Source organism: Oncorhynchus nerka, linkage group LG26 (assembly GCF_034236695.1).
Source record: "Oncorhynchus nerka isolate Pitt River linkage group LG26, Oner_Uvic_2.0, whole genome shotgun sequence".
NCBI classification, from domain to species: Eukaryota; Metazoa; Chordata; class Actinopteri; order Salmoniformes; family Salmonidae; genus Oncorhynchus; species Oncorhynchus nerka.
Genome location: NC_088421.1, coordinates 6,186,635 through 6,202,988, shown reverse-complemented (window position 1 = coordinate 6,202,988; position 16,354 = coordinate 6,186,635). Strand labels below are relative to the sequence as shown.

The 16,354-nt window shown below is 40.3% G+C and overlaps 1 protein-coding gene across 1 annotated transcript in view; it reads right to left on the bottom strand.

Annotated features, from left to right (window-relative positions):
* The window catches only part of LOC115110128 (corticotropin-releasing factor receptor 1-like), a 164,916-nt gene extending 150,355 nt beyond the window's left edge, over positions 1 to 14,561 (bottom strand). Inside the window, exon 1 of the mRNA XM_029635516.2 lies at positions 13,522 to 14,561. Within this exon, the coding sequence (XP_029491376.1) occupies positions 13,522 to 13,545 (24 nt within the window). The 5' untranslated portion in view covers positions 13,546 to 14,561. The remainder of the gene's footprint in view (positions 1 to 13,521) is intronic.
* Between the last annotated feature and the right edge of the window lie 1,793 nt (positions 14,562 to 16,354).

The following is a 16,354-nucleotide window of genomic DNA, read 5'->3' as shown; positions in this document are numbered from 1 at the left end:
TTAAAATATGCAGTTTTGTCTGACAACACAATGCCACATGTCTCAAGTTTTCAGGGAGAATGCAATTGGCATGCTGATTGCAGGAATGTCCACCAGAGCTGTTTAGAGCATTTAATGTTAATTTCTCTACCATGAACTGCCTTACGTCCACCTGATTTCAAAACCGCAGACCACGTGTAACTATGCCAGCCCAGGACCTCCACATCTGGCTTCTTCACATGTGGCATCGTCTGAGGGGGGAGTAATTCTGTCTGTAATAAAGCCCTTATGTGGGGAAAAACTCATTCTGATTTGCTGGGCCTGGCTCCCCAGTGGGTGGGCCTATGCCCTCCCACCCCTGCCCAGTCATGTGAAATCCATAGATTAGGGCCTAATTTATTTAAATTGACAGATTTCCTGATACAAACTCTAACTGAGCACAATCTTTGAACTTGTGGCATGTTGCGTTTATATTTTTGTTTCAATATAGTTCACATCAATAACAGTTGAGTGAAAAGGCTTGTTATTTACAGACTATCGAGACACGGCTATAGTGTCTCTTCGCCCTACATCATAAATATCTCCCGCTTCCTTTCCTAATCAGCTAATTTGTGAGCTGCTTGAAGGCTATGTAATTGCACTGATAATAAGAATACAAAACCTCCACAAATAAACCAATAAACAAGACAAGCATCCAATTCTGTTCTCCAACTACACTCCAGTCCTCTGATCAAACAAAAGGAAAAAGAAAAACAACATACCCCCTTTTGGGAACCGCAAACAATTGCTTTGATGAGTTTGTGTTAGCTTTAAGTGGGAAACCGAGTATGTACTCTGCAAAAACAAAACAATCACACAGTAACTTAATTTAAGTAACTTATCGGAAAAGTCAACCAAACCATGGTTGGCTCTCCAAAGCTTTGTTATGGCACCGCCCCCAGTACCTGCTGCTCTCAAACCACCATAGACTGTGCACTTTCATTGAATTATTTTGCAGATTTGAGTGGTCAATTGACTTGGGTGAAACCCTGATGCAGGTATGGAAATGTGCTGCCTTTGTCCTCCCCTGAGTTAGTTGGGAAATATTTTTTTCTCATAGTTATTCAAGCAAAAAACCGTAACAAGCTTCAAAGCTGCATGGGACTCAAAGAAAAAGTCCCCCTGAATTAGTAGTGCCTTCAGAAAGTATTCATACCCTTGACTTATTCCCCCCAAAATTGACCACCTGAATTCAAAAATGTATTAAATTGTTTTTTTTCTCAGCTATCTACACAGAAGACCCCATAATAACAAAGTGAAAACATGTTTTTGAAATATAGTAATATCTCATTTACATACACGACTGTTCAGAAGTTTGGGGTCACTTAGGAATGTCCTTGTTTTTGAAAGAAAATCACAGTTTTTGCCCATTAAAATAACATCAAATTGATCAGAAATACAGTGTAGACTGTTAATGTTGTAAATGACTATTTTGGCTGGCAACGGATGGAATATCTACATAGGCATACAGAGGCCAATTATCAGCAACCATCACTCCTGTGTGCCATTGGCACCTTGTGTTTGGTAATCCACGTTTATCATTTTAAAAGGCTAATTGATCATTAGAAACCATTTTGCAATTATGCAAAGCTGAAAACTGTTGTTCTGATTAAAGAAGCAATAAAACTGGCCTTCTTTAGACTAGTTGCGTATCTGGAGCATCAGCATTTGTGGGTTCGATTACAGACTCAAAATGGAAAAATCCATATCTCAGAATGGCCAATAAGAATAAAAGATTAAGATGGGCAAAATAACAGAGTAACTCTGCCTAGAAGGCCAGCATCCTTTTCTTTTAAAAACAAGGACATTTCTAGGTGTCCCAAAATTTGAACAGTAGTGTAAGTTTTCACATCCGAGTCAAAACTTTGTAGAAGCACTTTTGGCGGTAATTACAGCTGTAAGTCTCTAAGAGCTTTGCACACCTGGATTGTACAATATTTGCCCATTATTATTTTAAAAAATTCTTCAAGCTCTGTCAAGTTGATTGTTGATCATAGTTAGATAGCCATTTTCAAGTCTTCCAGGTAAGGTTCTGTATTTATTTTCTTAGTCAAACTTGTGTTCTGTTTAGTTGTGTTCTTGAACGTAGCCCTGTATTTCGCCAACCTGATCCGACCCTTCCTTTCACCCTGGAGGTGGATGCCTCCGAAGTAGGAGTAGGAGCCATACTCTCTCAGCGGGTGGGAACATCTCCAAAATCACATCCCTGTGCCTTCTTCTCCAGGAAGTTATCCTCCGCTGAGAGGAATTACGATGTGGGGAACAGAGAACTCCTCGCCATCAAGCTGGCCATCGAGGAGTGGCACCACTGGTTGGAGGGCACACAACATCCCATTCTCATCCTAACAGATCATCGTAATATGGAATATATCAGAGGGGCCAAGAGGTTAAACTCCAGACAAGCCCGCTGGGCTCTCTTCTTCACAAGCTTCCATTTTCATGCTACTTACATCCCTGGAAAGAAAAACGTAAAAAGCTGATGCTCTCTCCCGCCAGTTTGACCTTCCGACCAGTAACTCAGACCCTACATCCATTCTTCCTTCCTCTTGCATTATGGGACCGGTACAGTAGGAGGTTCCCTCTGCCATCCAAGAAGCCCTAACCTCAGACCCGGCTCCTCCTGGGACACCAGCTGGGAGGAGTTACGTACCAGCAGCTGTTAGACCCCAACTGATACAATGGTGTCACACGTCCTTGGGGTCAGGACATCTGGGCATTACACGAACCACCGAACTTCTAGCCGTAAATTCTGGTGGTCCGACGTAAGGGATTACGTGCTCTCCTGTCCAGTCTGCGCCCAAAGCAAAAGCCCTCGTCATCTCCCTTGTGGTAAGCTTCAACCTTTGCCAATCCCTCACAAACTCTGGTCCCACATAGCTGTTGACTTCATCACAGACCTTCCTGAATCCTCTAGTAACACCACCATCCTTGTCATAGTAGATTGTTTAAAAAAAATGTGTCATCTTACCTAACGCCGTGGAATTGGCTGTATGTTCCAGCAGGTGTTCCGTCTGTATGAGATTCCGGAGGACATCGTCTCTGGGCCCCAGTTTGTCTGCCTCTCCACACGACTGGAGTCGTGTGGAGCCCAGTTTATTCTGCCTCTCCACACGACTGGAGTCGGTATGTGGCCTGGGCCGAATACGCTCAGAACTCACTCATGCATTCATCCCACCGCCTTACTCCGTTTCAGTGTGTACTTGGTTACCAACCCCCCATTTTTCCCTGGGAGGCGGAGCCTGGTACTGTCCCAGCTGTCGACTACTGGTTTCGGCATAGTGAACGGGTATGAGAGACCGCTCACCGGTATCTGCAGGAAGCCTCCAATACCCAGAAACGCTTTGCCGACAGACGCCGCCGACCTACGCCACTCTTTCACCCCAAACAGCGTGTGTGGCTCTCTACCAGAGACATCTGGCTCTGCTTCCCCTGATAAAAAGTTATGTCCTCGCTTCATTGGTCCCTTCAAGATAACCAATCGCATCAACCCTGTCACGTACCACCTCCAATTACCCAGACAGTACTGTACTTACAGTACTGTAAGGTCAGCCTTGTGTTCTGCTTCGTTATGTTCATTAACGTAGCTCTGTCTTTCATTTTTTTCATTGATTTGACCTATGTTAGTTACTCGCCTGGTCTCGTCAGCTCCTTATTTAGTTCAGTTCATTCTGTTCATTTTCTTAGTCAACCTTGTGTTGTGTTCTTGTGAGGTATTGTTCGTTTTGACTCTACTAAGCCTTTTCCTAGCTCGTTTGTGAGAACCAGTTTTAGCCTTCAGTCCTAGTTTTTTTTCGCCTGCCTGTTTGCCTACCTATGTTTGACCATTGCCTGCCTGTGACCACTATTCCTGCCTTCTGCGAAGATGTAATAAACACCTGCCACACTGAATGTGAATCTACACCTTTAAGTCAAACTGTAACTATGCCACTTAGGAACATTCAATGTCATCTTGATAAGCAACTTTAGTGTAGTTTTGGCGTTGTGTTTTAGATTATTGTCTTGCTGAAAAATGAATTTGTCTCCCAGTGTCTGTTGGAAAACAGACTGAACAAGATTTTCCTGTTAGATTGTGCTTATAGCTCTTTTCCATTTCTTTTTATCCCAAAAACTTGTTGATTTTTATTTATTTCTGTGTTATTTTACCAGGTATGTTGACTGAGAAAGCATTTGCATTTACATCAACAACCTGGGGAATAGTTACAGGGGAGCAAATTGTAAACTGGGGATTATTAGGTGACCATGATGGTTTGATGGACAGATTGAGAATTTAGCCAGGATACCGGGGTTAATAACTCTACTCTTATGATAAGTTCCATGGGAAAGACAGCACCCTACACAGGACAGTGTCCCCAATCACTGCTCTGGGGCTATGTAATATTTTTTAGACCAGAGGAAAGAGTGCCTCCTACTGGCCCTCCAACACCACTTCCAGCAGCATCTGGTCTCCCATCCAGGGACTGACCAGGACCAACCCTGCTTAGCTTCAGGAGCAAGTCAGCAGTGGTATGCAGGGTGGTAAGCATGAAAATATTAAGGTATACTCAGTGATGTGTTGTGATGGATTTGCTCCAAACATAACACTTTGTATTCAGGACAAAAAGTACATTTTCTTTGCCAATTTTCTTGCAGTATCTTTAAGTGCCTTGTTGTACACAAGATGCATGTTTTGTAACATTTGTATTCTGTACAGGCTTCCTTCTTTTCAGTCTGTCATTTACGTCAGTATTGTGGAGTAACTACAATGTTGCTGATCCATCCTCATTTTTCACCTATCACAGCCATTAAACTATCTAACTTTTTTAAAATCACAATTGGCCTCATGGTGAAATCCCTGAGCAGTTTCCATCCTCTACGGCAACTGAGTTAGGAAAGACGCTTGTATCTTTGTAGTGATTGGGTGCATCGATACACCACCCAAAGCCTAATAACTGCATCATGCTCAAAGGGATATTCAGTGTCTGCTTAAATGTCTACCAATCAATGCCCATCCTTGTGAGGCATTGAAAACCCCGCCGTGGCCTTTGTGGTTGAATCTGCTTGAAACTCACTATTCAACAATCTTTTTAACCACTGTTACTGAACACGGAATGAGTCCATGCCATTTATCATAAGATTTGTTCAGCACATTTTTACTGAATGTATTTAGACTTCTCATAACAAAGGCGTTGAATACTTATTGACTCAAGACATTTTAGCCTCAAATTACTATTATTTTTTCACAACAAACAAAATTCCACTTTGATATTATGTGGTATTGTTACTAGATCAGTGACACAAAATCTCAATGTAATCCATCTTAAATACAGGCTGTAATAAGACAAAATGTGGAAAAAGTAAAGCACTTGCATGTCTCTAACAGGATAAAATGCCTGGATGATACACTCTGCACACTGCATATAGCTTTGTAGTAAAAGCAGAAAGGGTTTGATACGGACATACAATGCAAGAGTATGAACAAACAAACTGTTTACGCACTCTCCAACTCAAGAGCTATGTAAGAATCATGAAACAATTATGTTTTGAAAAAATCATGGGGCAGTTTCCCAGGTCTGGATTAAGCCTACTTTCAAACCGATCAGAATTTCCATTAAACGTGGTTTGGCGTCCAGGGGAATACTTAATCTGGGTCTGCAAAACTGGCCGATAGATTCCTTTTCAGACATTATGAGACTGTTATCCCTTAGACTCTAAGGTGAATAGCCTTTGAGTACTATACTGAAAATAGACTACACAAAAAATAAATGAGTTTGACAGTCTACAACTCAACAATGGCTAGCATTTGAAAAATAAATAAAAGATTACATTTGTCCAGAAATAGTTGCTTTATTGCTTTGGTATTCATCTGACTTAGCCATGTTTAGTTATGTAAGGACTAGACAGCAAAATCTCAGTGATTTTCAGTTTCACAATGCTCATGTTGGAAAATAATCATCTCTGTATGGTTATATCTATGACAATACCCCCATCACCAAACCTTAACAACATGAAGAGTAAACCAATCAGATTCAGATTATGGACAGTCAAAGTAAAGCATGAAGTAAATAGGAAAATAAATGGGAAATAGGAAAATAAAATAGGAATAGATAGATAGAGAGGCAGCGTGTCCGTGTTATTACATGAGTTTCTGGATGTCCAGTTTTACCAATTAAACTTCAATAGTCAATGCACAGCTTAGAATTATCTTTACATTAGATATCACTGTCTGTGAATCATACTCCTTCAGCCCTGTGCTATGCAATCTCTAACAGTTATCTTCCAATGCTTCAGTGCTGCTTTTTCCAAGGTCAAATAAATAGCGTGGCCCATATCTAATCTATTCAGTATACCTACAAACACCAGTTAAGACCGTGTTACAATATAGCCACGACTGCATCGTCTCTATGTAACCAGGTTATTCCACCACCGTCTCCCCAACCACGTCTTTCCACAGCACTGATTGGCCTTATGACTGACACATCAGTTTCTTACAGCACCCCTATGGAAACAAGACAGCGAGGTCTGCGTCCCAAATGGCACCCTATTCCCCACATAGTGCACTACTTCTAATAGCCCAATGGACCCTCTTGGAATAGGGTGCCATTTGGGACGCAGTCAAGTGAGTGCTCCTACAGTGTCTTTAAGTGCTTTTATACATGTGTCTGTGAGCATAGCGTGATGTAGAAAAATAAATAACAACCATGCAAGTCAGCAGATGGATCGCAGTTTGGCCCAGAATTATTTCCTTCATTTTATTAAAGGGTCAATATGGGAACGGTGAATACATTTTGACATTTTAAAAGTGGCGGCTGTGTTGTTTTTGTTTGAATCTCAGACTGCCCCTTTAAATACCCAGCTCTCCGAGGTTTCACTTGAAATTGATCAGACCCATTTTCTGAGAATTTTACAGGGCTCATGTTGTAAGGGGCTTAGGGAAAGGAGAAGCAAAGGCTTTTCCCGAGCAACTATGATTGTTATCATCCGCATTTGATCTAAAACTGATTACCTTTGGTACGTAATGTCCTGTCCTCCGATTTAGTTCTCTTTTTTCATAGAATGAATTTACACAGGAGGCAATCAATATGTAGTTAACCAAAGACTGCAACTACTGGTACATCTTAAGCCATCAGTCTATGTGATGTGTCGTGACAAATTATTTTGCTTCATACAATTTCCAATTTCTTTTTACACATTGTATTGTTTTGAGGAACACTGAATGTACACTACCGTTCTAAAGTTTGTGGTCACTTAGACATGTCCTTTTTTTAAAAAGAAAAGCACATATTTTGTGATTTAAGATGGGCAAAAGAACACAGACACTGGACAGAGGATTAGCTAACACAACGTGCCAATGGAACACAGGAGTGATGGTTTCTGATAATGTGCCTTTGTACGCCTATGTAGATATTATTTGACAAAATCAGCAGTTTCCAGCTACAACAGTCATTTACAACATTAACAGTGTCTATACTGTATTTCTGACCCATTTGATGTTATTTTAATGAACAAAAAAAATGCTTTTCATTCAAAAACAAGACATTTCTAAGTGACCCCAAACTTTTGAATGGTAGTGTATGTATTGCAATCCAAATCTAATTTCTACTTTATATCTTTTTTTAAAATCAGGATTTTAGATGTGGTGGTCTAAAGAAGCCTGATATCCTGTGACTCAATAACAACAAGTGGTTAGAATTTCTCCTCCAGTTGCTTTCTATACCTTGGGACCAATTGCATAGAAGTGGCATAGATTTCTCATGGGCTAGACTAGGAAACATCTACTAAAATCTGCAGCAGAACTCTTGTCATGATGAGTAACATTAAGCTATTCATCAATGCGATTGGTTCAGGGCTGTGCATTACCAGGGTCATATTCATTAGGGGGAATAATTTTCAAAATGGACTGAAACAGGGAGGTACCACTGTACATGTCCAATAAGAACACTGAGTAGCAAAACGGTTTGCTACGGTTTGCTACGCTGTGCTCTACTGAACATGACCCTGACCAGATAGAAGAGTGCCCCCCTCTGGCCTTCAACTCATCCCACCTGACCTTAATAGAGAGAACCTGTACTTCTGATAAATGTCCATTCTTGCAGAGTGCAAACACTACATTTCCATATCCACTGTAATAGACTTCTGTACCGATAGATACACCTGGCAACCACACCTATAGTATAGCCCAGTATGACATACTGTATAGTGGGATATTGGTTGATTACTGGGCTTCAAACTTTGACTGATTGAAGTTCTCAAGCCTCATGCTATCTGCCGAAATCAGTCCAGTCACCTTGGATTGGGGAAGGTGGGCTTTAAAACATGTGTGTGCTGGCAACCTAGCTATCATTGATTAATATGTTCAGTTGGAGCTGCTGATGCAAGCACATTCAAGGATTTCAGCCTTGCGCCGACAAACACATACTTTATCATCAATGTATAGCCACCTGCTTGGTATAGTGCACTATACAGGGAAAAGTGTAACCTTTCAGACGCAGGCAAGATATTCTATAGATTTATAGGTGACGGGAGTCGGGAGAGAAGGACGCACATTATGCATCTTGAAAGGTCAAACCATAGTGTACAGTAGATGCATGTATTCCATATACAGTTGAATTTGGAGGTTTACATACACCTTAGCCAAATACATTTAAACACAGTTTTTCACAACTCCTGACATTTAATCCTAGTAAAATGTCCCTATCTTAGGTCAGATAGGGTCACCACTTTAGTATAAGAATGTGAAATGTCAGAATAATAGTAGAGAGAATTATTTCTTTCAGCTTTTATTTCTTTCATCACATTCCCAGTGGGTCAGAAATTTACATACACTCAATTGGTATTTGGTAGCATTGCCTTGAAATGGTTTAACTTGGGTCAAAAGTTTTGGGTAGCCTTCCACAAGCTTCCCACAATAAGTTCGGTGAATTTTGGCCCATTCCTCCTGACAGAGCTGGTAACTGAGTCAGGATTGGCCACCTTGCTCGCACACGCTTTTTCAGTTCTGCCCACAAATTTTCTATAGGATTGGGGTCAGGGCTTTGTGAGGGCCACTCCAATACCTTGACTTTGTTGTCATTAAGCCATTTTGCCACAACTTTGGAAGTATGCTTGGGGTCATTGTCCATTTGGAAGACCCATTTGCGACCAAGCATTAACTTCTGACTGATGTCTTGAGAGGTTGCTTTAATATATCCACCTACATTTCCTCCCTCATGATGCCATCTATTTTGTGAAGTGCGCCAGTCCCTCCTGTAGCATATCACCCCCACAACATGATGCTGCTACCCCCGTGCTTCACGGTTGGGATGGTGTTCTTTGGCTAGCAAGCTTCCCCCTTTATCCTTCAAACATAATGATGGTCATTATGGCCAAACAGTTCTATTTTTGTGTCATCAGACAAGAGGACATTTCTCCAAAAAGTACGATCTTTGTCCCCATGTGCAGTTGCAAACCGTATTCTGGCTTTTTTTATGGCGGTTTTGGAACAATGGCTTCTTCCTTGCTGAGCGGCCTTTCAGGTAATGTCGATATAGGACTCGTTTTACTGTGGATATAGATACTTTTGTACCTGTTTCCTCCAGCATATTCACAAGGTCCTTTGCTGTTGTTCTGGGATTGATTTTTACTTTTCGCACCAAAGTACATTCATCTCTAGGAGACAGAACGTGTCTCCTTCCTGAGGGGTATGATGGCTTCATGGTCCCATGGTGTTTATACTTGCACACTCTTTTTTTGTACAGATGAACGTGGTACCTTCAGGCGTTTGGAAATTGCTCCCAATGATGAACCAGACTTGTGGAGGTCTACAATTGTTTTTCTGAGTTCTTGGCTGATTTCCTTTGATTTTCCCATGATGACAAGCAAAGAGGCACTGAGTTTGAAGGTAGGCCTTGAAATACATCTACAGGTACACCTCCAATTGACTCACATTATGTCAATTAGCCTATCAGAAGCTTATAAAGCCATGACATATTTTCTGGAATGTTCCAAGCTGTTTAAAGGCACAGTCAACTTAGTGTATGTAAACTTCTGACACACTGGAATTGTGATACAGTGAATTATAAGTGAAATAATCTGTCTGTAAACAATTGTTGGAAAAATTACTTGTGTCATGCACAAAGTAGATGTCCTAACCAACTTGCCCAAACTATAGTTTGTTAACAAGAAATGTGTGGAGTGGTTGACTTCAATCCGACATCAACTGTAGGTAGTCAATGAGACACATGGCTGTGGTAAAGGTCGCCGGCGCTGTTCATGGTCACACAAATGTATTATATTCCCCAGTGGCAGCTTCTGGTGTGAAGGGAAACCAATCCAAATGGCACCCTGCATTCTACAAAAATATAGTCAACACCTCAGGGGTGTAAAGTACTTAAGTAAAAATAGTTTTGGGGGTATCTGTACTTTACTTTGCCATTTATATTTTTTCAACAACTTTTAATTTTACTCCACTACACTCCTAAAGAAAATGAACACACTTTTTACTCCGTTCATTTTCCCTGACACCCAAAAGTACTCGTCACATTTAAAAATGTTTAGCAGGACAGAAAAACGGTCCAATTCACACACATCAAGAGAACATCCCTGGTCATCCCTATTGCCTCTTATGTGGCAGACTCACTAAAAACAAATGCTCCAATTGTAAATGCTTCGTTTGTAAATGAGTGTTGACAGCAAGAAGCCCACATAGATTTGACAAAAGAAGAAGAATTTCAAATCCTGATTACATTGGGTTACGATAACCTCTTTATTTATGTGTGGGAATACTTGGGAACAGATTTCCTGAATTGCAATCTATTTGAGCTGATTTCCTGATTTCCTTACGGTCTTATATGTAAAAATAAATTAATAAAAATATATGTTTTTCTACAAAAAATTGGGGGCCAAAAAAAATCACCTGGGTGCCGAATTTGGCCCACGGGCCGCCTATTGTAGAACCTTGTTGTATCGTGCTAGCACACACTGTTATTCCTCAAAAGCCAGTTTCCCATCTGTCAGACAAGCAGCCATTGGTATTCAGCTATGTGATATGGTTGGCCGGTAGGATTTCTATCTCTATAGTTTCTGTGCCCGTAGAAATATAATTACTATAGTATACTAGAATTAACTGGATTTGAATGGGAATGTTCGTTCTGTGGTCTGGTCCTTTCCATCTGAGGGCTCTGTGATGAGTTCATTAGTTCAGCGAGGACAGACAGACTCAGACTGTGACTGTGACTACTAGGGGTACATTGAGATCTCTAATTAAAGAGGTGGACATTGAGATTTTATTGAGGAATAGTTTATATGAGAGGCTGAACAGACTGGAGTCTCACTGACATTCACACCTGATGAAGGGACAAGGATCTGTTTGCCTCTGAAAGAGGGCCCTGTTTAGGACTATCCTTAAAAGTTTGGTAGAGAGGAAAAAATATGTAGGCCTTACAGAGTCTGTCTGCCAGGCAAATTGGGAGTATAAAAATAACATTATGTTGGTGATTCATTCGAAAATGTATAGTTTGGTGGACAGGAAAACAATGTTTACAGAGTCAGACAGTTTGGCAAATGGAGAGTATAAAAATGACATTGTTGATTCACTTAAACATAATCAAATGTACCATCAAATGAATCGTATGAAAATCAAAGACATGGGATGGTTGCTCAGTCAAAACGAAAGTGATCTGATCATTTGCATGTTTTCTAGCTAGATGATTGATCTGCAATCAGATATGCATAGTTGGTTTTAATTGCATTTTCACTTCCTCACTGCCCAGGTTGTCTTTTCTGCTTTAATTAGAATGTCAACCCTCACTGCATTTAAAACTGTCAATCACTTCACCTCATAGCCCAGGGTAGAGTTCCCTAATCTCTCTCCATTTGACAAATGCCAGACTAACCTCAAGCAATATAGGATTTGTGTGATTCACAGGCAGTGGCTGTGTAGAAATGAATCCCCTACTGCACCTGCATGAGTTTGATTCTCAATGCATCAGGGTGTCTATATTTTAATGTACTTGCACAAAGAAGATATGATCATATGCATACAACAGATACACAAGTGGCTGTAAGCCAAACATTTTCAGCGTAAACATTAGGTATGCATGGAAGAAATTGTGTCAACCTTATCCGTATTTACTGCTCCTTGTCGTGAGGCATTGCATGGGTAACCCTTGCTTTACACAACAGAACACATGGATCATTTCTGTTCCATGCAGAATTAGAAGGCTTTGTATCTCTGCCCTGTGTTTCCACTGTATAAGCTTACTTTCTCTATACACTTGTGCAACCTTTTGTAAAGCTGCCAAACCTGCACAGCATAAAACATTCCTTTTGGCCACAAGTTGTGGCAAAATATTTTTTATCGTAAAGTGAAAACAACGAGAATAAAGAGGCTTGGCATGTGTCGGCAATGTCGATGGTTCGAAGAAGCTTAATTTGAGTGTTTGTATTTTGATTTATGATACCAAAATGCGGTGCGCTATGCGGCGAGGTGCCAAACCTCTCCAACTTCGCGCAATCAAGATTGAAGAATCCCGTACAAGTAGTAGGCCTATGCAAGTGCTGAATAGTTGTTTTGTTGCTGTCGGTGTTTTCAATCTCCGCAGGTCATGTAGGCTATGTGGATGTGATGATTGTATAAGAAAACAGACATATTTAATCCTACCGATTTAGATTTGACCCTCACTCAACCGTGTAAGGACAATGCGTAATCTTCTCCTGAGTTAGGCGAAATCAGGCGAGCCACAACAACACCAAAGATTGACTGAAAGACTTAGATTGATCCCAAAAGCTATGGCCAACAGCCACCTGCTGAGTCTTATTTGCAATATTTCATGTCTCAGCATTATCAGCGCGTAACTGCGTTTAATTGTATTCTTGAATACAAGCCAAGTGAATGAATCAACAACTCAAAAATGCATATAACAATATTTAGCAATATCCCTTTTAATAATAATAGTTCATAGTGCTAGAGAGCCCCAGTGCCAATATAACTTGCATTTGAAGTAATATTATTCACTAGATATTGTTCTTTGCAGGTGTTGTAAACGGAAAACACACACGCGCACACATACTGCACACACACACTTTTACATTCATCCTTTGCTGCTGCTACTCTTATTTTACTCTTATTATTATCTATCCTGATGCCTAGTCACTTTACCCTGCCCTCGTGTACATATCTACCCCAAAAACCTCGTACCACTGCAAATTGATCTGGTACGCCTACTGGTAGCCTACTCTCTGTATATAGCTCCATTCTTGAGTATTTTATTTTATTTTTCGTGTTACTATTTTATTTGTATTATTAATTTGTAACTCTGCATCGTTGGGAAGGGCTCTTAAGCAAGCCTTTCACGGTCTACACCAGTTGTATTCGGCGCATGAGACACATACAATCTGATTAGATTTGATTTGAAAAAACAAATCTGTCCCAAGCAGTGAGAGGCAAAAACACAATCTCAGCTGCCAACAAAACCATTTTTATACAACATAGCAGTTAACTGAAAGGACAACAATGATTTAAAAGCATCTCGCATGCACCTGACATACCTGGGGAAGAATTCGCAGCCACATTTTTTATGTGTGTTTATTTGCTGATATCTCCAAACTGCACTCCTGCCTTCCCGCAGTTACCGAGTTACCACGAGATGCCTCCGGTACCGGATTAGGGACACTCAATTCTCAGAAGAGAGGATATCACACCACTTTCGGAATGAATCTTGCCCACATGAACAACCAACAGTTACTTATCGTTATGCATTTTCTCAAATATGAAGTCCCAATAAAGTGTTTAAGTAAATGTTCATTTATTTTATAACACAGCCTATAAATTGCCGGTCATTATCTTATCGAGATATGTTTGGTGTTAATCGATGTCAGTCCATTTCAGAGGAAATTCAAACGTCTCTTCGGAAATATTTTTTTGTATAATGTTGATCCGTAGTAGTCTATTTCCGTCTGTATTACACCGCTATATATTCCTGTGAATGGACTTCCCAGGGTACTGCGTTTAGCTTGGTTTTAATAATAGCCTACATGTAAATATCTATTGTTCACCATTTACATAAAACGAACATTAGCGGTTCCGTCCGAAGTATCCAATAATTAATTCCGTGGGCCTATTGAAATTCGGTCAGAGATTGATGTCGGGTCTCGCCAACTTCAAAGCGTTACAGCCTTTTGCGTCGTCCTTTTTCAATCCCTCTTCATAACAGTCCTCTCATGTATTGTTTTTTTTTTTCGATGTCCGACTGGTCAGGTCCTCCAATATTTATTTTCTCAATGCTAAGGTCTCCAAAATACCATTTAACTTATAATATATAGTCAACATACACCACAGCATTAATTAAATCTGCCCACTGCGCTCCAAAAAGTGAAAAGGGAAGAGTGCTTCGCAGGCTCAGCTTCAGAAATCGCCTAATATGATGTGTTTGACAAAACTATACCGGTATCCTCTTAACGCAGTGGCGGGCCAGTCTTTCTCGCGCTTGGGGTGTTTCAGCTCCGATTCCACTTCACTGCAGTTCGACCGGCTGCTTTTAGAATTTGAAATATTTTGTTTGCGGTACTGCTCTCCCAGCCTCCATAGGCAAATAGTACAAACTCCAGCATGCGATCGCATAGACTGTCCTACGTCACTACACACTTTACGGCTCTCCTCTCTTCACTTTAGTTTTTCCTCCTGAGAGCAAATGAACTTGTATTGCACTTCATCAAAACAACATGTTAGATCTGTTCTCGATGTATGTCCAATGGTACACACCAACTCCAGGGAGCACGAAAATGTATGTCTGTGAAGCTGTAATATGGTTCAATGAAAGCAATAATTTGCCAAATAGGCCCATTGAAGCCCCCTTGAAAGCTCTAGACCCATGTCATATATTGTATAGGAACATGAGGATACATAACTATAACATCATTTAGGCTGGCCACTCAAATAATCCCCTGACCCCTTCCTCCCTCTCTCCATTGTACTGCCTTATCTCTCCTGATGCCCCCTCCCCACCATGCGTATTTAATTTTTATTTAACCTTTATTTAACCAAGCAAGTCAGTTAAGAACAAATTCTTATTTACAGTGACGCATAGGAGCAGTGGGCTAAGTGCCTTGTTCTGGGGCAGAACGACAGATTTTTACCTTGTCAGCTAGGGGATTTAATCGAGCAACCTTTTGGTTATTGGCCCAACACTTTAACCACTAGGCTACCTGTCATACAGTTCCCTTATGGACATTTCCACATGTTTTGTACATGCAAAATTGTATTTCACATGTGAAATCATGTAAAACCATGTGGTTTTGGAACACTTTACATGTGATGATATTTCACATGGAGTTTCAAGTGGATTTTCACGTGATCACAACCATTCACAAGTGGATTTACATTTTCCCATGATGCCCTGCAACCCACGTACATATTTGACAGATGTATTTATACAGTAATTATTATTCAGCATTTCCTCACCAGGGATTTGAACAACCTCTTGGTTCATGACATTCCGATCTTTCTGCTACACCAGCAAGGCAGTGTCAATGACTGATTTCACCTGTATTCCCACACTTTGCGGGGTTATAGTAGATATTAGCTTTGTATAATACATTAAAGAAAAACTATTCGATTTATTATAGTGATTCAGGAGTAACATTGAAACAGAATAATATGTCCCACCAACATTAGACTATACAGAAAACCCTCAAATTGATGAGATAAGTAAATGAAATAAACAATAGTCAGATAACTGATAACTAAAGTAGTGCAGATATGTATTATAGGTACTGAATGTGTAGGGGACTTCTAAGAATGCTACAGACTTTGTGACACGGCAGATAGACCAGCGTAACCCAAATCCAGAGGTCTTTGATTTCAAATCCAAGGTGAGGTCATGTTGAAAACTCAGTACCAAGTGATCATGTCAAATGTAATCATATTGTTATTGATTAAAGTTTTGTACACCTTGTTTTATAACACATGTTAACTCAACAGCTTACCACTTACCTTAAATACCCCCCCCCCCGGTACCATTTCATTACCTCCCTTACAAAAACATATGTGAAATGTAATATTTCACATTATGAAGCTGAAATTGAGCTGACATCTACAAATGTGAAAACAAAACAGACATGTGAGGTCAGTTGTTCACATGTAGACCATATGTTCACATGTATTCAATATGGAGTTCACATGTAACGCCACCTTTTCATGTGAGAATAACATGTTTTCACCACACATGTGAATTGCAGATTCACAAGTGGAATTTACATGAAAAACATTCACGTGTGAAAAGAACATTTGGAATTTCACATGTGAACAATTTCACATGGAATTGTATTTTAACATTCGAAAACTTTGGTCCATAGGGGGGCTAGGCCTGCATCTCTAAAATCT